Source organism: Hyaena hyaena, unplaced genomic scaffold, assembly GCF_003009895.1.
Source record: "Hyaena hyaena isolate Hyena2069 unplaced genomic scaffold, ASM300989v1 scaffold_981, whole genome shotgun sequence".
Taxonomy (NCBI): Eukaryota; Metazoa; Chordata; class Mammalia; order Carnivora; family Hyaenidae; genus Hyaena; species Hyaena hyaena.
Window position 1 is genome coordinate 341,761 of NW_024081614.1, and position 26,981 is coordinate 368,741.

The 26,981-nt window shown below is 46.0% G+C and overlaps 2 protein-coding genes and 2 non-coding genes across 4 annotated transcripts; 3 read left to right on the plus strand and 1 right to left on the minus strand.

The window, feature by feature from the left end:
* Positions 1–248: 248 nt before the first annotated feature.
* Positions 249–11,449, plus strand: TCP1 (t-complex 1). Its single transcript, XM_039221392.1, has 12 exons — positions 249–511; positions 1,302–1,387; positions 1,570–1,698; positions 3,460–3,557; positions 3,930–4,040; positions 4,339–4,520; positions 4,902–5,028; positions 9,001–9,176; positions 9,564–9,687; positions 9,988–10,180; positions 10,523–10,686; positions 11,155–11,449. Exons 1-12 carry the CDS (start codon positions 448–450, stop codon positions 11,369–11,371), a joined length of 1,671 nt encoding a protein of 556 aa, XP_039077323.1. The 5' UTR covers positions 249–447; the 3' UTR covers positions 11,372–11,449.
* Positions 3,712–3,851, plus strand: LOC120223343. Its single transcript, XR_005526268.1, has one exon. It is a non-coding gene; the product is annotated as a small nucleolar RNA SNORA29 (small nucleolar RNA).
* Positions 9,749–9,877, plus strand: LOC120223342. The gene has a single exon (XR_005526267.1). It is a non-coding gene; the product is annotated as a small nucleolar RNA SNORA20 (small nucleolar RNA).
* On the minus strand, positions 11,358–25,720 carry ACAT2 (acetyl-CoA acetyltransferase 2). Its single transcript, XM_039221393.1, has 9 exons — positions 25,587–25,720; positions 24,858–24,992; positions 21,441–21,622; positions 19,810–19,927; positions 14,945–15,088; positions 13,756–13,878; positions 13,028–13,182; positions 12,337–12,447; positions 11,358–11,759 (listed from the first exon to the last, which is right to left on the minus strand). The coding sequence occupies exons 1-9, from the start codon at positions 25,639–25,641 to the stop codon at positions 11,589–11,591; spliced, it is 1,194 nt and encodes a 397-aa protein (XP_039077324.1). The 5' UTR covers positions 25,642–25,720; the 3' UTR covers positions 11,358–11,588.
* Positions 25,721–26,981: the final 1,261 nt, after the last annotated feature.

Below are 26,981 nucleotides of genomic sequence, written 5' to 3' on the forward strand. Positions count from 1 at the left end.
AATACAAGCTCCGCCCCGCCGTCCACTTTTTCTAGAAGGCACTAGAATGTGCAAATGCGCACGCGCAACCCCTGGCTGGGGGAGACGGGGGGAGCATCTTCAGCCGAGCACCTCCTTCCTCCCCCAGTCCGAGAGCCTGACTTCCATTCTCCTGCGTTCGCGCCCCTCTCAGTCGCTTTCTAATTGGGCGAACACGCCGAACCCGCCCTCTCTGGCTCCCCATTTCCTGCTCTTTGGCACTTTTCGTTCCCCTCCCTCTCCTCCTTTCCTTCCCGCCCTGCCCCGCGGCCGGGCTAGGGGAGCGGTGTTCCCAGCAGTCTCCGCGGCCTCGCACGGCCCGTTCCACGCCGTAGCCGCCACCGTCCTTCTAGCCGCCGCCGGGCGTAGGGACCCAGACGCTGGTTCCCCGCGGTGAGACTGAAACTCGACGTGCACGCCGCCGCCAAGATGGAGGGGCCTTTGTCCGTATTCGGAGACCGCAGCACCGGGGAGGCGATCCGCTCCCAGAACGGTAGGGGCGAACGCGGCGTCGGCCGGGCCCACGGCGGGGCGGCCCCCCGACCCCATCCCGGCCCGCCCCCCTCGGGCCGGGGCTGCGGGGCTTGCGCGTTCCTTATCTGTGCCCGGGAAAGGGCCGGGTCTCATCTTGGCGGGGTCGGGCGGGGTGGCGGCGCCCTCTGTTCCCGTAGGGGAGGGTTTTCGGAGAGCCCGGCACGTTTTGGAGAACTGTCTCCGCCGCCCGCATTGACAACGTGCCGACCACGCCCCGAGGCCCGTTGGTCCCGGTGCCCGGCGCCTCGTATGTTCCGATTCTGAGCGGAAGGAGCGTGTATCTCAACCTTTGGGCCTCGTTTTCGGGGTGTTAGCCAGAAAACGCTGGTTTCAACCGCTGGTTGTACGGATGAGCAAATGGCCACAGTCCAGGTGACTTGCCCCCTTGTCCCCGCTGGTTATTATCTGCGGTGGATGCCAGGTGCCCGGATGTCCACATCCGATTCCTAACCCACCCATCACCGAGGTTTTTACGGTAAAGTTGGTTGATGAAATCTCAGTTGAACGTTAGTGCGAGTAATACAGAAAGGGAGGTTGTTCTAGCAAACAAGACGGATTAAGACATTGGTTGCCGTTGAGAGCGTGGACGCTTTTGAAGTCAGGGATGCTTGCCGATCCTAACCGCTGTTAGTAATTCGGAAAGATTTGTAGATTTTGGAAAATCCAGAGGCTGTTGGTGTCTCTTTCTTTAGGCTGAAATGTTGTCACTTGGAGCGGTGCATTTTTTAAAAAAATTTTTATTTCTACAGTTATGGCAGCAGCTTCTATTGCCAATATTGTAAAAAGTTCTCTTGGACCAGTTGGCTTGGATAAAATGTTGGTGGATGATATTGGTGTAAGTATACTTAAGTGTCGTGTTTGTTACTTTAAAGAGAAATAACGGTTCATAAATATTACGTGAATTGTCTGTTTTTATCATATCGCTGGTATTGGAAGGTGCAGCAAAGGTGGTAATGCGGGTTTGTGTCCTGTGTCTGTAAGTGATTGTGTCTTTTCTCTTTCTTGCACATATATTAGGATGTAACCATTACTAATGATGGTGCCACTATCCTGAAGCTTTTGGAGGTAGAACATCCTGCAGCTAAAGTTCTTTGTGAGCTCGCTGATCTGCAAGACAAAGAAGTGGGAGATGGAACCACGTCTGTGGTAGGTGGTTTGTTACCTGGTAGATGGCTAGAGACTAGTTCTCCTAAAATGGACTTTCACAAAGTGAAACTATAAGTAAGTCATTTGTTTCTGAGTCAGAAATAAGTTACATACTTAAGGGGGAGAAAATTTACTTTGTTTCTGGGGTAGACAGAATTTGAAAACCAGTATTCCTAGTTTGTACAATTTAAAGGAAAAAAACTTAAGAGATGATGGAGTCCATTTATCTTAAGTGTGGATTTTTAGCATGTGCGTGCCCGCCCGCCCCAACCCCCACCCCCCCATGGCTCAGTCACACATCCGACTCTTGATCTCATGGTTCTTGGGATCCCAGTGGGGCTTTGCGCCAGCAGCATGGAGCCTGCTTGGGATTCTCCATCTCTCTCTGCCTTCCCCCCCCATCCCACTTGGGCTTTCTCTATCAAAATAATTTAAAAATAAATGTGGATTTTCACAAGTTTCCTGAGTTTTTCAGCCACAACAATATTTATACATCATATACAGGGTGTTTAAAATAGTTTCATTGAAAAATTTCTCATCACCTGAAACTTAGAACTTCTTAAAACTTCTTAATTCTCTAGGAAAGAAATGTTACTGGCTTAAAAAAATTTTTTTATTTTGAATCTCTAATTATTGTCTTCAAAAGTATTTATCCAAAAATTATTATTCAGCCACAACAATGTTTATATATCATACACAAGGTGTTCAAAATAGTTTCATTGAAAATCTTCTCATCACCTGAAACTTAGAACTTCTTAAAACTTCTTCATTCTCTAGGGGAAGAAATGTTACTGGCTTAAAAAAAAAGTTTTTATTTTGAACCCCAGGAGTTCAAAATGGGAGTGTGAAAATAAATGTGATCAGTAACAATATAAATTTCTCAAAGGTCATCCAGCACGCTGATGTAGTATGCTGTGTAGTGTAGAAACACTATTACTTATTTAGTAAGGAACAAGTAATTCACTCTAAAGGAACAGGCCAGTGTGGTTTGTAGGGAAAGTCTTTGTATTTCTAGATTAAACTTCAAATCATGATAGAATGGGATCTATCTCTTCTGGAATAATGAGAATACTTTCTGTCTAAATAACTTTACTATGACTTTAAAAACAAAGTGACTGTAGTTTTCCCAGAAGAAGCAGACAGAATTTTTGGTTTTGTGATATCTTCAGAAGAATGATTTTTTAAACTTTTTTTTTTAATGTTTTATTTTCGAGAGAGAGAGAGACACAGTGTGAGCAAGGGACCGGCAGAGACAGGGACACGCAGAATCTGAAGCAGTCTCCAGGCTGCAGGCTGTCAGCACAGAGCCCCATTGTGGGACTCGAACTCAAAAACCATGAGATCATGACCTGAGCCAAAGTTGGACGCTTAACTGACTGAGCCACCCAGGTGCCCCTAGAAGAATGATTTTTAAAATAAACCAAGTAATAATCTGAACAAGTATGCATCATGAGAGTCGTCACACTCCTCACTGGCCTCTGTTGAGCACTTCCTATTTATAGGTAACGGACGTGCACTTCTCAGCCGTTGTGCGGTTGTGCAGCCGAACTGGCTTATTAGAGCAGTTTTCTGGCTCCTATTTGCTTTGGCCATTTGCATCTGAATAAAACACTATGTGTAGTTCTCTTTTTCCCAGGTTTCCAGTAACCAGCTATTCATCATGGTCACCATTTAATACTAGCTGGCCACTGTTGCAATGATGTTTTTAAATAAGCACGTGTTGTCAGACTCCCACCAGAGCAACGAATCTTTTCTCAACAGGTTATTATTGCAGCAGAACTTCTTAAAAATGCTGATGAACTAGTCAAACAGAAGATTCATCCCACGTCAGTTATTAGTGGCTATCGACTTGCTTGCAAGTAAGATTGGTTGCCTTCAGGGAAAATTGTACATTTTCTGGTGTTAGGTTTATAAAAAGTTTGTGTTCTTAAAGTGTTACTAAAAACTAAATTTATTTTGGAAAAGTCACATTTTAGTAGTAATACTTGAGTAAGAATAGGGCTAGTATCCTTTTTTCCCATTTGACTACCACATTTTCTCCCAATCATAGATTTTGGTGGCTATGCTTATGGGATAGATTAAACGTGCCATGATCTGAAGAGGGAGGATTTATTTGTGTCCTCCTCCTATATGAAATGGCTGAACAGAAAGTCGGTCCCTATGATGTTTTGACACTGTGATAAAGTTTCAGTAGTGAATTTATAACTTTTCCTCACACACACTTCGAACAGGGAAGCTGTGCGATACATCAGTGAAAACCTGATTATTAACACGGATGAACTCGGGAGAGATTGCCTGATCAATGCTGCTAAGACATCAATGTCTTCCAAAATCATCGGAATGTATCCTTGGGATGGGTCCGTAAAGTTTAGACTAAGATCTTGTTAAGTTTTTGTGCTGGGTGATACTGTATTGAAATTGCCTGCCCCATTCCTGCTTTTCTAGGGGGAAAGTCACTAGTGTATACTGGTAACAGGAATTGCAGGTAGCAGTAGATCATATTTCAGCATTTTGACAGCATAATGTTTGTTTCTTTGATGAAATTGCTACAAGGAAGTGTATATGAATTACCCTGGTTTTTGTGTGCTTTGTACACATTGTCCATTCCATGTCTCTTGTTCTCCTTAACTGTTGGCTTAGAAATGGGGATTTCTTCGCAAATATGGTAGTAGATGCTGTGCTTGCAGTTAAATACACAGACGTCAGGGGCCAGCCTCGCTATCCTGTCAATTCGGTTAATATTCTGAAAGCCCACGGGAGGAGTCAGACGGAGAGTCTGCTCGTCAACGGCTACGCACTCAACTGTGTGGTAGGATCCCAGGGTAAGGCTCGGGATTTGGTGCTGATGGTTAAACTTTGCTTTCCGTGGAGTACATACCAGACCTCCTTAGGTGAGCTATCCACACTTGCACTTAACACTTGGGAATGCCCAAGGACAAAGGAAATTGTGTATCACTTTTCTAGTTTCGCTTATATAATGTAGGCACGTAGAGCTTAGGGAAAATGCAAGTTAAAGTACATGAAAAGGCCATGAAAATTTGTTTCTATGTTTAAATGTCATAAAATCTAAATTTTTATTTTCATAGAGAACACAATTTAATGTTTCTTGCTATTTTTTTGTTATGCTTTACGAATACCTGTATTTGACAGGTAACTCTCATTACAGTTCACGTAAAGAGGTTTAACATTGCATTCACTTGTAGGCATGCCCAAGAGAATAGTGAATGCAAAGATTGCTTGCCTTGACTTCAGCCTGCAGAAAACAAAAATGAAGCTTGGCGTACAGGTGGTTATTACAGACCCTGAAAAACTGGACCAGATTCGACAGAGGTACGTTCAGAGAGTTTTTTTGACCTTTGATACAGATACCAGGTTTTTTGACCTTACAGAGAGGTATCTGTAAATTATATTTTCGTTAGAGCAGGAGACCAGTATAAAAGGACCCTAAAGAGTGGTAACGCCTCCTAGACAATAGCAAGTAATCAATCAGTTGCCAGGTAGCAGAGGATGGTGATCTGGTAGCTGGATTTTTTTAAATTGTGGGTGTCTTGGAGGACTAGAAAAGTTATGATTTAAAAAAATTAGTGTTTATTTTTGAGAAAGGGAGGGGCAGAGGGAGACACAGAATCCAGAGCGAGCTCCAGGCTCTGAGCTGTCAGCATAGAGACCTACATGGGGGCTCGAACTCCATGAACTGTGAGACCATGACCTGAGCCAGAGCTGGACACTCAACTGAGTGAGCTACCCAGGTGCCCCCAAAAATTGGGTTTTGTTTTTTTTTTTTAAGTAATTTACTTTTTATTTTTTTTTAATAATTTATTTCTGAGAGAGAGAGAGATAGCGTGAGCATGAGAGGGTCAGAGAGAGAGGGAGACACAGAAACCAAAGCAGGCTCCAGGCTAGCTGTCAGCACAGAACCCGACGCAGGGCTCGAACCCACAAACCGTGAAATCATGACCTGAGCCGAAGTCAGATGCTTAACCGACTGAGCCACCCAGGCGCCCCATGACCTAGTGTTTTAAGGTATTCTCAGGGTGATATAATTTCTATGAAACTTTGTAGAATTTCGGTTTTGAGTGATTAATGTTACAGATATACGCAGGAATGTACTTCCTCAAGTATAGCATGCGCCGCCACGCCCCGGAGCTAGGCTTAGACTGCTACCCTGGATTTTGACTACCTCCTTCCACTGGACCCATATCATTCATATATTTTTTAGTTGGTTTGTTAAAAAGGAAAAAACAGTAACTGAACCAAACTTAATAAAAGTTTTTGTCAAGTGAGGCCTTTTTGCCTTTTAGATCTGCATGTGTATTTTTTTTTCTTCCCAATAAACAAAGTGTCCTTTCTTCCACTGGAGGCCAGTCAGTCCCTCTAGAATAACGGTTCTCAAACTGCATTTTCAGTTACTAATTCCAGTTCTCGTGTCTTTCCTAGATTCCCCTTGCAGTCACCTGTGGCTCTATTCCCTGTAAATAAAAGGTCACGTGTCCTGCCCCAATGACTCTTTGTCCTTCCCTCATCTCTTCACAGCTGAATGTCCCAAGTTTTTTATACAAAAACTATTTTCTGGTACTTTATTTCTTATCTCCTTTTTTTCTTTTTAAAGTTTATTTTGAGGGAGAGTGTGCTAACGGGGGAAAGTAGAATCTGCTGGCAGCACAGAGCCCAAGTTGGGGCTCGATCTCCGGAACTGTGAGATCATGAGCTGAAATTCAGAGTTGGATGCTTAACCAGCTGAGCCCCCCAGGCACCCCTTTTCAGGTGTGTTCTCCAGTGGAGGACCATTTACTAAGGTCACTTGTCGTCCCTAGGGTAAATCTCAGGAGACACTTTGAACTCACTTGACACTAGAGGTGGGAGGCAGCTTTGTGACACTGCCCATCCTGTACTTGTGTGCTTGGGGCAGCCCCAGGGCCTGCTCTCTCCATGGGTAACTCCTTGTCGTCTCTGTGACTTAGGATATTCTTTCTATGTTGGAGACTTCCAGATATGCTTCCCTGAGCTCCAGCCTCCTGTGAATGCTTTTTACACATCTCAAAGTCCGTATGTTCAAAACTGAACTTTGGGTGATACCTGTAAATCTGCATTTTAGTGATAGGGACCCCTCAGACAGGAAACTAGGAAATAGGTTAACTCTTTTTACCTAAGGCCTTACTCCCTTCTGACCTATCACCGAGGCCACTTGATTTCTGTCTTCAAATCACATCTCACATTCACCTCTTTTTTGTCTTGCCCCGTTGAGGGGCAGAGAAGCTGCTCATCTGGGTTTCTCTCTTGTCCCCTCCCAGGCTATTTTCCATACAGCAGCCGCAGTGATTCTCCTCCCTTACAAGGCCAGAGCCTTCTGTGGGCTTCCTTCCCAGAGCAGCTTTTCTCTTCCTCTGTGTTGCGCTCTGATGGGAATCCCTGTGCTCACTCTTCCTGGGCCAGAGCGCAGTTTTGGCACGTTTGTAGGACTCTGACTAGAAGCCCTACATACAGGCAGAGCCTGAAGGGTGTGCTCAGCCGTGCAGCCCCTGCCTGCCCAGCGGCGTCTGGCCCAGAGCACTTGTCACGGTTTATGAAGAGCTTTACTTTGAGGTTCATCTTTTGTTTTATTTTTTAAAATTCTTTGATGAGTGAAATAGTTATAATGTAATCTGTAATGTTGATTTTTTAGAATCTGTGTCCCTTCCCCATAGCGTGCTTGTGATTTGCGTCTGTGTCTGCCCACCCCGTGGCAGCTTTGCGTGAATAATGCAGGGGCTTCAAACGCATCATTTGAAAATGAAACTCTGCTTTCTTGTCTTGCGCCCAGCCTGTTAGTTTTTGTTTTAATCCAGGAGTCCCTGGCCGAACCTCCGCATCACCAAGCTATAAACTGGGACTTCTCTGTTCAGACCATCTGTTTACATCAGATCTATTGCTGTATCTCCAGTTACTGCTTCCTTGCCTCATTCCTCCATCTTTCCAGTGCAGGGCCCACATTGACCTCGGGGGATCCTTTTGAAAACACGGATAATACTGTTATTTGAAAATATTAAAATTCTTAGAGTCCCTACCTGGCTCAGTCAGTAGAGCATGTGACTCTTGATCTCAGGGCTGAGTTTAAAGCCAACTTTGTGTGTGGAATTTACTTAGAAATTGGGGTGCTTGGGTAGCATAGTCAGTTTAGCATCCAAACACTTGATTTCAGCTCAGGTCGTGATCCCAGGGTCATGGGATGGAGCCGTGTTGGGCGCCACACTGAGTGTGGAGCCTGCTTAAGATTCTTTCCCTCTGCCTCTCTCCCCCATTGGTTCATACTCCCTAAAATAAATTCATTATTAAAAATAAAATAAAAATATGGGGCGCCTGGGTGGCTTAGTCGGTTAAGCGGCCGACTTTCGCTTAGGTCATGATCTCGTGGTTCGTGGGTTCGGGCCCCGCATCGGGCTCTGTGCTGACTGTCCGCTCAGAGCCTGGAGCCTATTTCAGAGTCTGTGTCTCCCTCTCTCTCTGACCCTCCCCTGCTCAAGCTGTCTCTCTCTCTCTCTCCTAGAAATAAATAAAAATATTTAAAAAAAATTTTTTTTTAAATAAAATAAAAATATTAAATTTAACAGCCTGACTTTTAAACAGCCTGACTCTTTAGCATCTAGCTCTACAAAAGGTTTTTGATTTTCTGTTCTTACTAGTCTCTCTCTTTTTTTTTTTTTTTAATAAATTTTTTTTTAGGTTTCTTCATTTTTGAGAGAGAGCACACTAGTCTAGTGGGACAGGGTCAGAGAGAGAGGGAGACACAGAATCTGAGCTGTCAGCACAGAGCCCAGTGCGGGGCTCAAACCTATGAACCATGAGATCGTAGCATGAGCTGAAGTTAGACACACAACCAACCATGCCACCCAGGTGCCCCTACTCTTGTTCCTACTAGTCATTTTTCTGGACTCTTCCTCTCAACTCCAGACCCTCATGCTTTCCTTGCCTCACCTGACAGGCTGCACTTTGCTCTCCTCATCTGTGCGTTCCATTGTAGTTAACAGTTTTCCAGAACAAGGTTGACTGTGTTTCCTGCTAGATCCTAAAAGGCAGGGATGCTGTTCATTTCTGACCATGATTCTTGGTTAGGAACTCACATTGGGAGGGGGGAATAACTAAGTGGTAATTTTTAATTTCTTGTTGGACTTTTCTGTAGATTGATTTAAATTTTGGTCACAGAAGGGAAAGAATGCTGTAATTTAATCTGCAGTTATTTTACATAAAGCGCTTAACGGAAATAGAAGTAGATTAACCACACAGAAGGTAACTTCAGGTTCTTCTCCAAACACTTCATCTCTGTAGAGAATCTGATATCACCAAGGAGCGGATCCAGAAGATCCTGGCCACTGGCGCCAACGTCATCCTAACGACCGGCGGAATCGACGACATGTGTCTGAAGTATTTTGTGGAGGCAGGCGCTATGGCTGTTAGAAGAGTTTTAAGACGAGACGTGAAGCGCATCGCTAAAGCTTCCGGGGGTGAGTCCTCCGCCGGCTCCAGGCTAGGGGGGTCACATCCCCATATAGGAGACTGTCTCTCTTTATGTATGAATGTCCTCACTAAGCAGTTTCAAAAACAACAGGGTTTTTTTTTTTTTACTTCTTACTCCTTTAATGCCTTAGGCTACAAATACGTATCCCAGAGCCATTTTTCATCTTACTAGAAAAGCTCTTGAACTTCCTGAATTTCTTGACCTCAGAAGGCTATCCGTGCGTGGTTCCGTGTTAGAATAAAAGGACAGCGGTTTGTCTGATGCTTGTCTGTCTATGCATCGCTCTTATCATAAATGTTTCCAAATTTGGGATAGCGTATGAAAGTATTCATGGGAAAATAATGTTTACAGATCTTTGTCATTGTCTTCATAGCAACTGTCTTGTCAACCCTGGCCAATTTGGAAGGAGAAGAAACTTTCGAAGCTTCGATGTTGGGACAAGCAGAAGAGGTGGTACAAGAGAGAATTTGTGATGATGAACTGATCTTGATCAAAAAGTAAGAGCTGCTTTCTAAGTTACGAAGCTGTACAGGTTTTATTAGTGAGTGAGTGGATCACCTTCCCATTGATTTGCTGCTCTGGTCTTCCAGTGACAGGAGCAGTTATACGCATGGGAGAGAACAATTTAGGCCGTTGTCAATTGAGATGGAGTAACCATTTCATCTCTTCTGCGCGGTCCAGACATTGCTTCCGTGTCTAGATGAACCACCTGAGCAGGATTTCCAATCGAGGTGCTTACAGTGGATTTTTATGTAAGCTTACCTTCTAAAAGAATTTCACTTTTTTTTTTTAAACAGTACTAAGGCTCGTACGTCTGCGTCAATTATCTTACGTGGGGCAAATGATTTCATGTGTGATGAGATGGAGCGCTCTTTACATGATGCTCTTTGTGTGGTGAAGAGAGTTTTGGAGTCCAAATCTGTGGTTCCTGGCGGAGGTGCCGTGGAGGCAGCCCTTTCCATATACCTTGAGAACTACGCAACCAGCATGGTAAGAACATCTGGAAGCCTGCTTTCTTTTCAAGAAGGGCATGGGTCACCATCTTTGGCATTTTGTTACTCTGCCTTCCCTGGTGGGGTGCCTGGGTGGCTCAGTCCATTGAGCACCTGATTCTAGATTTGAGCTCAGGTCATGGTCTCCCCATTTGTGGGAACGAGCTCTGCCTCAGGCTCTGCACAGACAGCCCGAAGCCTGCATGGAATCCTCTCGCCTGCTCTGCCCCTCCCCTGGTAGCGCGTGCTTTCTCCCAAACCTCCAAAACCATACACATACTCTTCTGAGATCCCTGCTGCTGCTGTGGGTTTTAAGACCCTTCACTGTCTGTCTCTTCAGGGGTCTCGGGAACAGCTTGCTATCGCAGAGTTCGCAAGGTCTCTCCTTGTTATTCCTAACACGCTGGCCGTCAACGCTGCCCAAGACTCCACGGATCTGGTTGCCAAGTTAAGAGCTTTCCACAATGAGGCCCAGGTTAACCCAGAACGCAAAAATCTAAAATGGTGAGCATACCGTTTCCCTTGTTCGTTGTCCTCTGTCTCCTGTGTGGTACTTTAGCTTTGTTTGCAGTCGATGAAAGAGGAGAACTAGTGATCAGCACTGGTGTACTTTAATCAGCAACTCCGCCTCCCAGCCTCTCACTGGGTCTGTCAGCAGTCGCTACACCTACACATCAGTCCCACAGAGGCTGAGGGGGGTGATTTTGGGGTCATCCATATTTCATAAGCAGTAGCTGTTTGACATACTAAGTGATGCTTAGAACACAGTATCTAAGCTTTTCTAGAACTCCGTACTTACTTTGTTACTTAAAATTAACTACTGGAGTCTTAGGGATCTATCATAAGGTCCCAGCATTGCCCACGAGTAACACGTGAATGGGGAAGCTGGATTTAAAGACACGGGGAGGGATCAGTGTGCATTATGTAAGAGATCAGTTAATAGTGGGTTGTTTGTTTTTTTTTAAATCACAGGATTGGTCTTGATTTGGTCAATGGTAAGCCTCGAGACAACAAGCAAGCAGGAGTGTTTGAACCAACCATAGTGAAAGTTAAGAGTTTGAAATTTGCAACAGAAGCTGCAATTACCATTCTTCGAATTGATGATCTTATCAAATTACACCCAGAAAGCAAAGATGATAAGCATGGAGGTTATGAAGATGCCGTTCACTCGGGAGCCCTTGATGACTGATTTCTTTTATTTATAACAATGTTAGATGCAATCATCTTGTACCTCGAGTGTTACACATTAATAAAAATGAGCTGTGGAGCCTGGGGTTCTTAGAGAGTGAGAGGGGCTTCCATCCTCATGTTGGTCCTCTGGTTTCACGTATTCTAACTTAGTACCTTATTAGCTTAAGACGAGATGAGGTTTCAGCTTAGTTTCCGCATGATTAATTAAAACAACTTCATCCCCTCTGAACACACATTGCTATTCCCATCCCACCGCCGATGCACAGGGCGGCCACACCGCGCTGTCCGCCCTTCCGCTCCAGTGTGTGTAACAGCGTAACAAGAATCCGACAGCCAGACGCTCCAAGAGGGTGGCCCAAGGCTATTGCCCCTCCTTGAATGTTGACCTAAGGGGGGAAAAATATACCATTATTCTGTGTTCACGAGGTAAAAAAATTTTTTTTTAATGTGAAGTGGGGAGGGGCCAAGAGGGAGAATTCCAAGCAGCCTGGGTGTGGAGCCTGACCTGGGGCTTGATCCCACAATGGTGAATCCATGACCTGAGCTAAAATCGAGGCTGACACTTAACCTACTGAAACCACCCAGGCGCCCCATGGGTGAAAATCTTAAATTTATCTTTGCCCTTTTAACGTTACACCAGTAAACTATCCTTTCAAATTCCACTTTCATTTTAACTGTTCAGGAACTGACTTACACCCCTGTGACATCCACCCTGACTACCTTGCTAGTTTAGAAGAGTCAAAATGCTCTGTTTTAGGAGTAAATAAAGAGTCCAGGGTTTTGCCTTGGGAAGCAACAGAGTAACTCCCCAGCCCTAGCAGGAGCTTACCCAGCATGCACCCCATTAACTGTGGCCAATACTAGAGATACTACGGAACTAATCATGTCAGTTTTGCTGTCTATAATCAAAATTGCTTTGTGTTCACTTGCAAGCTGTCCTCAGGGCTGCTTGCTCGGGTTTACCTTCTCTGGGTTTAATCCGAGTTCTTTAGTTATTGCAACAGACAGGGCTGCAAAGGCTTCGTTGATTTCAAATACGTCCACATCCTCCAGTGACCAACCTGCTTTTGCAACCTAAAGGAAAGGTCAAGGGAACAGAGGTCTAAGAACTCAGGTGGAATCTTTCTTCACTGTAGATAAATAATAGACGGACACTGAAGGATCTTTTCTGGGTGGTTCCCCCACCCCCACTCCGAGCCCAGTGATCCCACATTTTTGCCTGTGTGATACCAGTTCTAAAACATGAAGGATAAAACCTCCCTTGAAGATTCTGAAGTTAAGTTCTAAAGCAGTAAAATGTTACATATAGGGGGGATGATCTAGGGGAGTATCAGTTCCCCCTAAGAGGCATATGACCCCCATGTCCTTGGCTGCTCTTTGTAGTGGGGAGGGAGACAAGATACCGCTGCAGGAAGGAGCTCATGTACGGCTAGTGGAATTTCATAGAAGGGAAGCAAAGCAAATGAGATTTGGTAAGAATAAAAAGGAAAACAAAATCAGGCTCCGTCGATGGCATTTTGGAGTGGAGAGGATCTGAGCCAAGGATTACAAAAGGCAGAATGTAATAGGGAATTACAGAGTTAGTCTGGTCCCAAAGAGGTCCATTCTACCAACGAAGCAAAGAACAGGTGCTAACGCTCAGAAGTAGACTCACAGCTTGCTTTATTGCCGGAATTGGTCCTGTCCCCATAATGGAAGGCTCCACACCTACTTGTGACCAGGAAACTATCTGTGCTAAAGGTGTAAGCCCTCGATTATTGGCCTCTGACTTCGTCATAAGAACCACAGCTGCAGCACCATCATTTATTCCTGTAAAATACAAACATCTGGATTTTTGAAAGGCTCACTGAGTTATAGACCTGTGTCTACTTTCTCTGACACCTAAAGACGTGATAAAATTATTCTTAATACATCTTGGCAAAGTCATTTGCTGTAATTCCTATCTTACAGTGTAATTGGAAATGGTAAGTTTGGTACTATGACATATTGACCGCAGAACATTCTAACCAAGGAAAATGGAAAGATTAAAGGGCTGGGACGGGAGGGTAAGAAAAAAAATGGAAGAAATAGTCTTCATTTTGCAGGAGGTACTGGGACTTCCTGGTTTTGGAAAAGCATGGAAGTAGTAGACAAATTCTGGGGTTCCCTAATTTGCTTTTTCACCTATGTCGAGTGAGGATGTCAAGAAGTCAAATCCATTCTTTCATATATACGTTAAGCCCAAAATGTAAACACTAAGGAATGATCAAATACAGAGAAACCACATTTTCCCTTAAAGCAATGAAAGGTTTCAGGATAATTTGTATATAAAAAATAATTGAATGAAGAAGGTGGGACCTAGAGAAGACGGCTTTCCTGCAGCTGCCCTTTGGCAAATCGAACCTGAAGCATTAGCCGGGGTGACTGTTCCTGTTCCATCCTTGAGGAAGTAAGGCTTCAACTTAGATACAGCTTCAATGTTGGTCCCATGGCGAGGAAACTCATCTGTTTTCACTTCTGCAAGATCTGAACGAGGAAAAGCAATTACCAACATTAATAGCAGAGATGGCAGTCGGTGTTGGAGTCCTCAGACATGATGCCTGAAGACTTGTACTTGGAAGGAAGGTTTATCAAAAATACTTTTATTCCAAAAGGAAAATACACACTAATAAAATCCGTATGTTTTATAAGCACTGTCCTCATGAGACAGTTGGAGTGTTTTCCACATGCACAGCCCTTTCTGAGGAAGACCGCTCCGTGGGCGAAAGGTTGCTAACCTGTGGGGGGTAGGACTTGGTCAGTTACAACCAACTGGACCCGGGAGCATCAAAGTCAGTCTCATAAAGCCTGGACAGAAGTGATGTCAGTTATAGGGAACGGAATGGTTACCAGTAATAGCTGCTTGACTGGAGCGCTCCACGTTAGATAAAAGCCAAATGACCCAAGAAGATCAACCCTCACGACATACACAATGTATACAGAAAGCTACAGGAAATAGCGAATGTTCACTTTGGAGAAGTAGCCTGTAGGGGCTAATGGTCAGCTGTTGCCTCCTAATAACCATGAGCCAATGCTCCAGTTTCTCACATGGAACCCGCGATATCCACAGAACAGTGTGCACACACTGGGACCAAGAATGTCCAGTGCTGACACAGCTTCCCATGTCCTTAACCCTTCCATATCCCATAAACATGCCCCCCACCCCGCCATTTTAAGATGTAACCAAGATCAATCTTTTTTTTGCAACCTGAAAGACATAACTAAGACCCAATTTATAAACCTTCCTTTTTTATTTTTATTCATTTTTTTAATGTTTTTTATTTATTTCTGAGAGAGTGTGAGCAGGAGAGGGTCAGAGAGAGACACAGAATACAAAACAGTCTCCAGGATCTGAGCTAGCTGTCAGCACAGAGCCCAACGCAGGGCTTGAACCCACAAACCATGAGATCATGACCTGAGCTGAAGTCGGACGCTTAACCGACGGAACCACCCAGGTGCCCCATAAACATTCCTAAAGATTGTTTTCTGGAGTATTACTCTCACCTATAAATAGGCATGCTGCTGTTTAAACCATTAGGCTCTAGATACCCACCTTTTCCAGAAGAAACAAAAACTGGCGTAATCTCTTTGTCAAAATAGCCAGCTTTCTGTGCACTCTCCGTCCTGTTCTGGGACAAAACGGCAAGCCTGTCCTGGTCTTCTCTACTCACTTGCCATTTTTTGGCTACATTTTCAGCTGTGGAAGAAAAAAATAATAATAAAGCAAAAGAAACGTTTTCAAGAACTGGCTCTTGGTAGCTCAAGTTTGTCACGTGTAAACAAGCACTGAGCACCCGGCATGAGCGGGCTCACTGATGGGCTGAGACAGTGTTGTGTGTGGCCGTCCTGCCTCCACTGGCAATGAACTGGGAAATGTTGCAGTAAGTCTTAGAAGCCATTCTCTTTGTTTCCTTCCTTCTCTCTTTTCCCTTCTATATCATTCTAAACTTTGAGAAATTTCCTTTACGCAGATTCACAACTGTTTATATTTTTTTGCCCCATTTACTGTATCATTCTCTCTGAACCATTTGAGAACAATTTATAATCATGCCCTTTATCCCTAAACTTTAATTTCCCTGTATATCTCCCCTAAATGGCCATTTTCTTTCTTTTTTTTTTTAACATTTATTTATTTTTGAGAGACAAAGAAAGTGAGCATGAGCAGGGAGGGGCAGAGAGAGAGGCTCCAGGCTCTGAGCTGTCAGCACAGAGCCCGATGCGGGGCTTGAACTCACTGACCATGAGATCATGACTTGAGCTGAAGCCGGACGCTTACCTAACTGAGCCACCCAGGTGCCCCCCAAGTGGCCATTTTCTTATATAACCACAAAATCGGGAAATTTAACCTTGATACAATACGATGATCTAATTCTTGGTCCAGACTGAAGTTTCACCTACTGTCCCAATGATGTCCTTCATAGCTAAATGTATATGTTCAGTTCAGGGTACCTGCACTGTGTCTCACCATTAATCTCTCCAGTTTCTTTTTATTTTAAGAGTTTCTCACGCTATGTTCTTGTTTCTTCACCTTGATTTTTTGAAGAGCAGGGACCAGTTCTTTTATCAAAAGTCTCCAATTTAGGTTTGATGTTTCCTCAAGATTAGATTAAGATTTTGTAGAAAAGCAGGTATACCACGGATGTGATCTTCTCAGTGAATCTTATCAGGATACCTGTGGTATTAGTTTACCTCAGATGTTGTCAGCTTTCATCACATGGATAAAACGTCTCTACACTATAAAGTCACTACTTTTCCATTTATACCTTATCAGTAATTTGTGGGAAGTTATTTTGAGGTTGCAAAAAAGTATCTTCTTCCTCATCAAATTTAACCCGCTACTTTTCCCATTTGTGATTTTCTAACTCCAACCATCCTTGTGTTGGATGGATGGTTGGATGGATGGATGGGTTTTTTTTTTTGGTAGTCTTATGGTTTTATTAACACAAATACGATGTGCACATAAGCTGTGCATTCATTTTCTTCGCTGCACAGCCTGGCATTGGAACTGAGGACTCCAGTGGTCAGCAGGCCGGCTCTCTCCATAGCGGCTCTGAGGCTCTTGGAGGAGACATTGTGAGCAGTCTCTGTACAGTAAGATTTGTTACACATGAGCAGCACCTCAAGCTCTTTGACCTTGTGGACTAGAAACTTCCAGAAGCCATCGGGCAGCACGTGCTTTGCTTTCTTGTTGCTCCCGTAACCAAGGCTGGGCATCAACAAGTATAGAATTCAATGAGTTTTGACAAATGCATGCAACCAAATATCCCGTATATGTAATATTTCTGTCACCCCAGGAAGTTCTCACATGCCTCTTACCCATCTCCCCCAACTTGAAGCAAATAATATTGACTTCTTTCACCATAAATGCAACTCAGTGTCTGTTCTCAGCATTGTCTGTCATCTTTACCCCTATTGTTGAGGTTATCGCGGTTTGTTCCTTCTTACTGCCGAGTGTGGTTGGTATGGATTCTCCTGTGGCTGGATACCCGAACCATTTCTAGGTCTTGGCTCCTATGAATAAAGCCACTATGAACTTGCTTGGGCAAAGCTTTTAGTGATCAATGTTTTCGTGTGTCTTTGGTAAAGAAACTGCCAAATCTTTTCCAAAGTAGTTGTACCACTTTATGGCTGCAACGTATGTGAGTTCTAGTTGCTCCACAACCTTGTCACTATCCAGTCATTTTAATCTTCATCATTCTCGTGGGAGTAGAGCATCATCTTATTGTGGTTTTAATTTGCATTTCCTGAAGTAATGGTGAGTACTCTTTTTGCACTTATTGGCCATTCATCTATCTTCCTTTGTGAAATATGTGCCTAATCTTTAGCTCATTTTTCTTTTTCTTTTCTTTATTTTGAGAGAGAGAGGGAGACCAGGGGAGGGGCAGAGAGAGAGAGAATCCCAAGCGGGTTCCGCACTGTCAGTGCAGAGCCTCATGTGGGGCTCAAATCCACACACCGTGAGATCATGACCTGAGCCAAAATTAAGAGTCAGAAGCTTAACCAATTGAATCACCTGGGTGCCCATGAGCTTTAGCTCATTTTTTGATTGGGTTGTCTTTTTATTATTTTTATAGGAATCCTTACATATATTGTGAATATTTTCTCCTAATTGGTGACTTATTTTCTTAATAGTGCCTTTAATGATGGTAAGTTTAATTTTTGAAATCTCCTTTATCTAATTTGTCTCATAAGACTATTGCCTTCTGAGTCTTGTCTTACCTCCAGGTTTATAAGCTATTCTATGTTGACTTCTTTGGTTTTTATTTTTACATTCATGATTCATCTCAAATAATATTTGTTTACAGTGTGAGACAGGAGCTGAGGGTCATCTTTTCCAAGTTGCTTGTGGAAACTCTTGTTCCCACACCACTCATTGGAAATGTTTTTCTTTCCCCATTTCATTACGCTGGCATCTTTGTTGAAAATCACCACAAATCTGGGTCAGTTTCTCAACTCAACTCCATTCCACCGGCCCACTTGCCTATCCTTAGGCCACAACCATACTGTCATGGTTACCACAGCTTTATAGTAAGTGTTAAAATCAGATAACGTAACTCATCCTACCTTTTGCTTTGTCAAAGTTGTTTTGGGAGCTATTCTAGGTCCTTCGCATTTCCATATAATTGTTAGGATCAACTTGTTAGGATCAATTTCGAGGAGAAAGTCTGCTGTAGTTACAAAGGGACTACACTGGGACCTTAACTGTTTGCACAGTTTTTAGTGACTGTCTAGGTATTACAATATGTACCCTTAACCTATCAGTCTATTTAGAGTTAATACTTTAGTTCTTACATAAAATTTAAGAACCTTGTGACAGGATACATCTAGCTTCTTTGATCCTTAGTTCTAATTACAACAACCACGCGTGCTGTAAATCCTACAATACAGTGTTACACTTTTTGCTTTAAACAGCCACGTCTCGGGGACGCCTGGGTGGCTCAGGTGGTTAAGCGTCCGACTTTGGCTCAGGTCATGATCTCTCGATTTGTGAGTTCGAGCCCCGCGTCGGGCTCTGTGCTGACAGCTCAGAGCCTGGAGCCTGCTTCGGATTCTGTGTCTCCCTCTCTGCTCCTCCCCTGCTCACACTCTGTCTCTCAGAAATAAATAAAAATTTAAATAAATAGTAAACAGCCATGTCTTTTTAAAAAAAATTAACAGGAAAACAAAGAAACCTCTCTATTTACCTGCATAGTTACAATGTGTGCTCAGCCTCATTCCTTCCTGTAGAGCTGAGCTTCCATCAGGTATCACTTTCCTCTGATTTCAAGATTTCCCTAGCATTTCTGGTAGAGCAGCGTTTCTGCTGTGCCAGTAAAAAATTCATTTCTCTTCACCTAAAAAGGGTCTTTATTTCACTCTAATTCTTGAAGGATATTTTTACTTGATGCAGAATTCTGGGCTGACGATTTCCTTTCAGCCCTTTAGTCTAGTGGCTTCGGCTGTTTCTGAGGAGTTACCCAGCATTCACGCTGTTCTCTTGCCCATAAATATAGTTTTTCTCAGCTGGCTTTCTGTCTTTTTTCATTTTAATTTGAGAGAGAGAAAGAAAGAATGAGAGAGCGAGCACGAGCAGGGGAGAGGGGCACAGAGAAAGGGAGAGAGAGAATCATAAGCAGGCTCCATGCTCATTGTGGAGCCTGATGTGGGGTAGCCTGAATTTTGGAAGGTCGTAATTCAGCCCAGAACACCTCAGGCAGGGCTTGGGAGCTGGATTTTTAACGACCACCTCCGGTGATGTTGTGCAGCCACCTGCACTATCACGCTTGGAGAAAGTCTGGCCCGGGCACTGTGACAAGACCCTGGCCCGGCACGCAGCCTCCCGCGGTCCAGCCACGCCCTCCAGCCTTCCCCGCTGCCGCTCTCTTGCGGTGACAAAGGTGCCTTGGCTTCTCTCTGCTCCCATCTCCACACCCCTCCCTCTTTGCCTTTATACACACTGTTTCCTCTGCTTAGAGTCTTGCTCTTTCTCCCACTTTCTCATGATTAACGGCAGCAGTTCTGGCCGTCCTCCAAATGCCCGGCCTGAACCGCAGGCAGCTATTGAAAACCAGGTCACACGGTGCAAAAAACACGGTGTAAGGTGCCAGGAGATTCCGCTCACCTCCGATGCCACCTCTGCTGCAAAACCACAGTGCAGCGGCCCTGGTCTGTTCATATGGTGAAGCGGGAGGCTGATCAGAGCTCTGAAGCACCGCCCGTCTCTAACATCCTGCCCTAATCGGGGAGTCACAGCCGAGAGACAGGCTATTTCCTCAGTTGGGCTCACCAGAGTGGAACTATCCCTGACATCAGCGATACGAAGCGATGAGGGCACGGTCACTGCCCTTAAAGAGGAGAGCGCGCCTGCAAGGCTGATTACAGCATGACCTTTTTTAAACCTTTTTACAGTTAGTCTGTTTTCAGCTGCGCCTGCCTTACCTGTAATGCCCATATGGTAGCTATGAAATGCGTCGGTAAGCCCGTCACAGAGGATACTGTCCACCAGCGGCATTTCCCCAATCTTGACTCCTTTCCTCAAATGAACCAAGTGGGGAGCCTGGAAACAAGAAATACAAATGGATTTAGGATTAGCTGTAACTGGTCCTCTCCTTAGGATCCCACTCAAAACTATCCAGGGGTTCCTCAGTCTTCACCTAGTTCATCCTGTGATCCTTCTCCCCACCCAGGGCTTGAAGGCCCCTGGAAGCAGCACACTACTCTATCCTGCCCACCCCTGCAAAGCTGTTACTCTCCTACCTCCCTATGTCCATTTACACCAAATCCATACATTCTGTGTCCTAGTTCCCTAAAAACCCCATTTAGTCTAGGAGCGTCTAGGTGGCTCAGTCGGTTAGGTGTCTGACTTCGGCCTCAGGTCATGATCTCACGGTGCATGCGTTTGAGCCCCACACTGGGCTCTGTGCTGACAGCTCAGAGCCTGGAGCCTGCTTCGTATTCTGTGTCTTCCTCTCTCTCTGCCCCTCCCCACTCTCACTCTGTCTCTCTCAAAAATAACTACATTAAAAAATTAAAAAGAAAAAAAACATTTAGTCTTTCCGAAGAGGCTACTAGTTATCTGTTAAATGAGGAGCTCATCTAACGGCATAGGTGATACCATGTGTTACTTATTTTGATACGAGATATAATACCTATAGTGAGAATAATCAGGATGCCTAATTAAGGGGGAGAGCTTTCTGGGTGTGGGTCCTCTTAACTCCTCCCAAGTCAATAGCAGCTAAAATAGAATGGAAAGACTCAGAGTCAGAAAACCTACACCTGAATCCTCGCTCTGGGCCTCAGTGTGCTGACCTGTAAATTGGGAATGCTACTATCTACCCTCTGAGGGCTGTTGTGACTATATGTATAAAATCTACAAACCTTGTCAAGTACTACCCAGGCATGATTAGCATGGTCCCTCACAATCACTCCAAATGTTTTCTACCTTCACTTACCTCCTCCTGGGCCTCACAATAACTGCGCTGAATCAGCCCTGTCGAGGGGACCCCCAGGTGAGACCCTGAACTGCCTGGAGGAAGCAGGCGATATACTCTTTCCTTTTCACTCCCATGCCCATTTGAGGGATGGGCCTTGGGGAAATCCTGCCGGGCAAACCTATTCGAGAAGGGCACCACTCAGCGGCCCTCTTTTCAACATTCTATGTCTCCGGTCAACAAAAGTTGGTCCCTGGGGTCCTCCTTGTCAAGCGCAGGACAGTGAGTGCAAACGTCTGTTTTTTACTTTTCCGGACGATGAGAAAGAAATTTCAGACCGAGGATACCAACCAAGTAATGTGACAGGTTTAATTCGGGACATATTTTTATGCTTTGGTAACATTTTAGCAAAAAAATGAATTGTTCCAACCCCACTGGTCGGCCGGCATTTTCCTACGACCTGGATTTCCCACCCACCTTGGAAGAATAATTAACGTCCTGGTAGGGATCAAGCTTGAATCCATTTTTTCTTTGTTTACTGTCTGGCCTCAGCTCTGCTCTGCGTCAGGTAACTCTGCTATGGCAATACGAGTTTGTTCGCGAGAGGTCAGCGAGAGCCGTTACCTTCAGGGGCCTTACCTTGCTCATGCTTTCCATGCCTCCTGCAACCACAATGCGAGAGTCTCCTATCCCTATCGACTGGGCTGCAAGACACACGGCTTTGAGGCCTGACCCACACACCATTTGGCAGCTCCATGCTGGAACAGAGAAAGGGATTCCTGCACCCATACTGGCCTGTCGAACAGGATTCTGCCCACAACCTGGAAGAGGGAACACAGAGCCTTCTCAGCAATCACAAAGACAAAATGTTTCACTGCTCTCCTGTCACCTCCCAGCCAAGATGAAGCAAGCCGCACTCCCAGCCAGGCAGGAAAAAGGCCGGTGTACACTTTACCTTTGCCACAGTCTAGCCCTTGAATAAGAATGAGCTTGCACTGTTCTAGATTTTATGGATATGTTTCCTCTCCCACAAGGAAATTATTATTTTTTTAATGCTCTTTTATTTATTTCTGAGAGAGAGACAGCATGAGCAGGGGAAGGTCAGAGAGAGAGGGAGACACAGAATCTGAAATAGGCTCTCCAGGCTCTGAGCTGGCTGTCAGCACAGAGCCTGACGCGGGGCTCGAACCCACGAACCGTGAGATCATGACCTGAGCTGAAACCGGACGCTTAACTGACTGAGCCACCCAGGCGCCCCCCACAAAGATATTATTAATACCTTAAGAAGGAAGCATTCCTCTTGATCTTTCAACAGGGTCTGAATAAGCACACATTCCCTTATTTCTTAAAAGTTTATTTATTTATTTTGAGAGAGACAGAGGCAGTATGGGCAGGGAAGGGGCAGAGAGAGAGAGAGAGAGACAGAAAGAGAGAGAGAGAGAGAGAGAGAGAGAGAGAGAGAATCCCAAGCAGGCTCCGCACTGTCGGCACAAAGCCAGAGTTGGGGGCTTGATCTAACCGTGAGATCGTGACCTGAGGTGCAATCAAGAGTCGGCCGCTTAACCGACTAAGCCACCCAGGCGCCCCAGCACACACTCCCTCATAAAAACAGGGCAGAACTTGAGCATTATTCATGTTTCTAACTAGGGCTACGTGCTTCCATGACCATGGCTTCAAGACACCTGGCACAGTAAGAGGGTTACTTAAAGAGGAAAATTTCTGATAAGAAGTACTTCTTTCCTTGCTTGATAGTCATCACACATGGTTAGCTGGTTACGTAACAAGACATGTGCACAATTAGAATTGATGAGTATCGTTGTGTAATTCAACTGTGGGAACTGTTCCTACAGGGAACAGAAAGAAATATCTCACACATATAAAGTAGCAGAGAGGGGAACAGGAGTTGAAAGTTTCAAGTATTCTCAGTACTCAGTGTCTTATCACCAAAGGATCAGTGTTTGTACAAAGGTCACTGTATTGCAAATTTCAGACAGTCCCATACCTAGCACCTTTGCTCAGTGAGTCTGTTGGAAAAAACTCACCAATGGGTCATGGACAAAAATTTAGAGATTATATTCATCACAGTGTTCTTTCTCTGGGATTAGACTGGTAGCCTTGATACTAAACACAGACACAGGAAAAACTGTTAAAAAGATACAATCACAATACCTCTAAATTAAATTCATTCAACATGCTAGTTAATAAAGAAGACAATTTTATTTGAAGCTCCTGCTTTTTAAGGTACAATGAATTACATACACATTTAAGTAAATAATTCCTTCATCAAGATGTTATGTGTTTATCCATAATGCCCATCTTCAAGGTAAAAATGAATGCGGGGCGCCTGGGTGGCTCAGTCGGTTAAGTGTCCAACTTTGGTTCAAGTCATGATCTCACGGTTCGTGGGTTCGAGCCCCACGTTGGGCTCTGTGCTGACAGCTCAGAGCCTGGAGCCTGTTTCATAGTCTGTGTCTCCCTCTCTCTCTGACCCTCCCCTGCTCATGCTGTCTCTCTCTCTCAAAAATAGATAAAACATTAAAAAAAAAAAAGAATTAGGATTTCTATCTGATATGAACACTGCTTATCCTGAGCTGAAGGAATAGTGCCTGGCGTGCAGCAGGTGATCAGTTAAATATTTTTATAGGGTCGTGGAGGGTGTCTAGGCTTAAGGAGCAGGACAGATGAGAGGGTTCAAATGCTAGCTCCACTTCCAGCTGTGCCCATGGATAAGTGACTTGACCTCTCAAAATCTCATTTACTCATTTCCAAATTGGAGATATGATTCAATAGACTTAACTGACAGGATTAAATAAAGCAATGAAAGCAGTAAGTACAGTGCTTTAAAGGCCCAGCTCTCAGCAGGCCCTCATTAAACGTCGCTATTATTTGTATCGTAATTATGTAGAGATACTAAAGAGGAGAAATGTTGGAAGAGAGAACAGAGAAACCAGCATGGAGTACCCTATGGCAACTGAATTAAGTCTGAATCGTGGGTCTGGGAAGGAAGGAGGATGTGGGCTGAGGGCCGCCAGTCTGAGAGTGTTATTCACCTATTTTAAAGCCCTTGGAGAGTCCGGGGAAAGCGGTAGGCTCCAACTTTATGGCCCGCAGGGACAATTAGTGAAAGGAGAATTAGGAAGAGGAACTACGAAAATGGGCCAGGTCTCAGGCAGGGTAAGGACAAAAGTGGGCTGTAAGTGAGCATTTCCAATTACCACCAGCAGTATTTACAATTTATGCTGCCGAGTGAGCGTGAGTGTAGTTGTTAATAAGTAGGAATTGTCAGTGATGGCTGGTCTGCAGATTGAGTGGGAACCAGAAGGGAGACAGGAGCACGCTGGTGACTCACCTGTCCCCACCCACGGAGTGACACACCCCCGTGAGGAGCAGGAAGTGCAGCTCACGTGGCCAGCTTGGAAGGGAGCCTACCGCGGGGCAAGGGCCTTACCTGTGCCTATCCCGGCAGGGAGCGCGGCGCAAGACACAAAGGGGAGTTGGCACATTCGTACATCTCAGGGGAATGTGTACGTTTCAGGGGAAGACGGAGGGCCGTGCATACTCTCCGATGTGTGCGGCTGGCCCTGGGTCTCAAGAATGGAAAGGCAGTGGGGGTCGGTGGTCTAGCCTAGGTTCATCTGGAAGGGCAGATGAAAGTCTCGGAGTGTTAAACTGGAAGGGGCTCGCCAGAGGGGCGACAGGAAGAATTCCCACAGCAAATCTCTGGAGTTAAGAACTGAAGTTTCGGGGGGCGCCTGGGTGGCTCAGTCCGTGAAGGGTCCGACTTCGGCTCAGGTCATGATCTCACCGTTTGTGGGTTCGAGGCCCGCGTCGGGCTCTGTGCTGACTGCCAGCTCAGAGCCTGGAGCCTGTTTCAGAGTCTGTGACTCCCTCTCTCTCTGACCCTCCCCTGCTCACGCTGTCTCTCTCTCTCCGAAATAAATAAAAACATTAAAAAATTAAAAAAAAAAACTGACGTTTCGGGAGCGAGGAAGCGAGGGGGTGTTGATGGGTTGCTTCCAATAAACCTGGCCTCAGTGGGGGTGTCTGAGGAGTTACCTGCTGTCAAAACGTGTCCAAATATGACCTCTGACACCTCTTCGGGAGCCACGGCGGCCCGCTTCAGGACTTCTTTGATGACGGTTGAGCCCAGGTCGTGGACGGGGACGGTGGACAAGGCACCATTGAAGGAGCCTAGGGCAGAGAGGCAGGCGGGGGCGATGAGGGGGTCGCCCGGCGCGGCTCGTGCGGCTACAGAGCGGAGCGTGTGTGCGTCTCAGCAGCCGAGACCGCGCGGACGGCTGCCGGAGCTCCGGGAGGCCGCGGACGCGCGGGAAACCCGCACGTTCATGTCCCAAGCGCGGGCAGATGGGCGCGGCCCACGCTTCCCTAACAAAAGAGGTCGACAGTCCCATGTGCCCAGGGGCTTTGAAATCTCTACAGCGCTGAGCCCCGGACGGCAATCCTCCCTGAACCTCCACTCGCCGCCGCGACCCTGCCCTGACCACCCAACAACCCCGCCCCTGTGGCCACAGGGGGCGGACATGGTTTCCTCCCCACGCTGGCCAGTCAGAGGACTCGAGAGAAAGCGCCAGCCAATGGGAGAGCAGGGCGGTACGGTGGTTCTACCCGGGGATCCAATCAGAGCACACAAAGTGGAGTGGGCTTCACCTGGCGAGAACAGGGCGAGGCTGCCGCTGGCCGGCCGGAGAAGGCGTGAGGTGCCGGGTCCTAGAGTGTCCCAGGGGTCCTGGGGTCCCCGTGGCTGATCCGCCGCCGGCCACTTACCTATAACGGTCCGCGCGGCGGACACGATCACCACGGGGTCAGATCCCACACTCATGCTGCCGCACCACAACCTCTCGTACAACCTCTCGTGCTGCTGCGGGCCCGGCGCTGCAGGCGAGTGAGGCAAAGCCTTGCTCGGCCGCTGACAGGCCGCTGGGGGGGGGGCGGAGCCGCGAGTAGCTCCGCCCACCGATCCGCCGGCGCCACCGCGCAGGCGCGGCAGGAAGCTCGAGGTGCTTAGGCCGCTGGGGACCCGGGCGGTGGTTACCGAGACCCACCTCACTCAGGCCCCGGACCCTTCTGTGAACACCCCGATGTTGTAGTTTGTCTTGACGTTTCTGTTTTGGGGGCCGGAGGGTGGTTCGCGAGTCGGTGAAAATCTCCCAGGGGCGGGAAAGTGGGCGCGAGTCCCGCCAGCTGCAGGTCTGCGGGAGGTTCTGTTGTGTGCTTTTGCTCTCGAGGCTTCGAAAGGTCCTCTCCGCTTTTGTGGGCGGCAGTAATTGTCATTAGGGGTTTAACTCGGTCCTCGGCGCAAACCCTTCTCCGCGCTCTCCTGCGGAGTGAGGCTCAGCCCCGGGGCTGAACGTGTGCGCAGGTCTGTGCGAGGACTGTCTGCGAGGACTGTCTGCGTGTCCCACGGGTCGAAAGGACTTCCCTCCGGTTGGCAGAGGGAGAATCTGAAAGAAGCGGGTGCATGTAACAAGTTGGGTCACTCTTGTGAAACACAAACCCTTTGCCACTTCCTAGCTCTTCTGGGCAAAGCTCAGAATTTTTCGGAGCTACGTAGGAACCTTAATACCTGGCCCCTCTGGTCACTCTTCAGCCTCGGGTCTGGCTGTTTTCTCCAGGACACACCCCAGCCCACAGTCTAGTCTAAGTCTCTGAGGGTGAGGTCTTGCTTTGTCTTCTCTCTAGCACTCAGCGCTGGTCCGGATCCACCCTGGCTCCTTACTGCGTATCAAATAAGTATTAATGAATCTTCATGACATTGTCCAAAAGCTTTAGCAAATCCCCAAGGGCTTGTAAGATCCCATAGAGATCAGAGTCAGCCATAAATATGGAGAATCAAACAAATATTTGGTTAATTGGGCCACCACCTGGCTTGTTCAGTGGGTGGAGCATGTAACTCCATTTCAGAGTTGTGAGTTTGAATCCCATGCTGGGGGTACAGATTACTAAAAAACAGTCTTTAAAAATATATATTTTGGGATTATGTTGGTGAGAGCGTGGGTGGCTCAGTCAGTTGACTCTTGATTTCAGTTCCAGTCATCCCAGGGTCATGGGATCAAGCCCTGTGTTGGGCTCTGCACAGAGTGTGGAGCCTGCTTGGGATTCTCTCTCTCTCTCTCTCTGCCTCTCCCTCCCATTTGAGCTCTCTCTCTCTAAACATTTTAA

Bases quoted from the DNA above. Each gene is read 5' to 3' on its own strand.
- TCP1 (XM_039221392.1), top strand. From the start codon at position 448: ATGGAGGGGCCTTTGTCCGTATTCGGAGACCGCAGCACCGGGGAGGCG. The intron at 3,558-3,929 runs GTAAGATTGGTT...CACTTCGAACAG, and splicing joins GGCTATCGACTTGCTTGCAA to GGAAGCTGTGCGATACATCA. The intron at 9,177-9,563 runs GTGAGTCCTCCG...TTGTCTTCATAG, and splicing joins CATCGCTAAAGCTTCCGGGG to CAACTGTCTTGTCAACCCTG.
- ACAT2 (XM_039221393.1), bottom strand. From the start codon at position 25,641: ATGAGTGTGGGATCTGACCCCGTGGTGATCGTGTCCGCCGCGCGGACC. The intron at 19,928-21,440 runs GTAAGGCCCCTG...TCTTGTTTCCAG, and splicing joins GCATGGAAAGCATGAGCAAG to GCTCCCCACTTGGTTCATTT. The intron at 11,760-12,336 runs GTAAACCCGAGC...TTCCCCCCTTAG, and splicing joins TCGGATTAAACCCAGAGAAG to GTCAACATTCAAGGAGGGGC.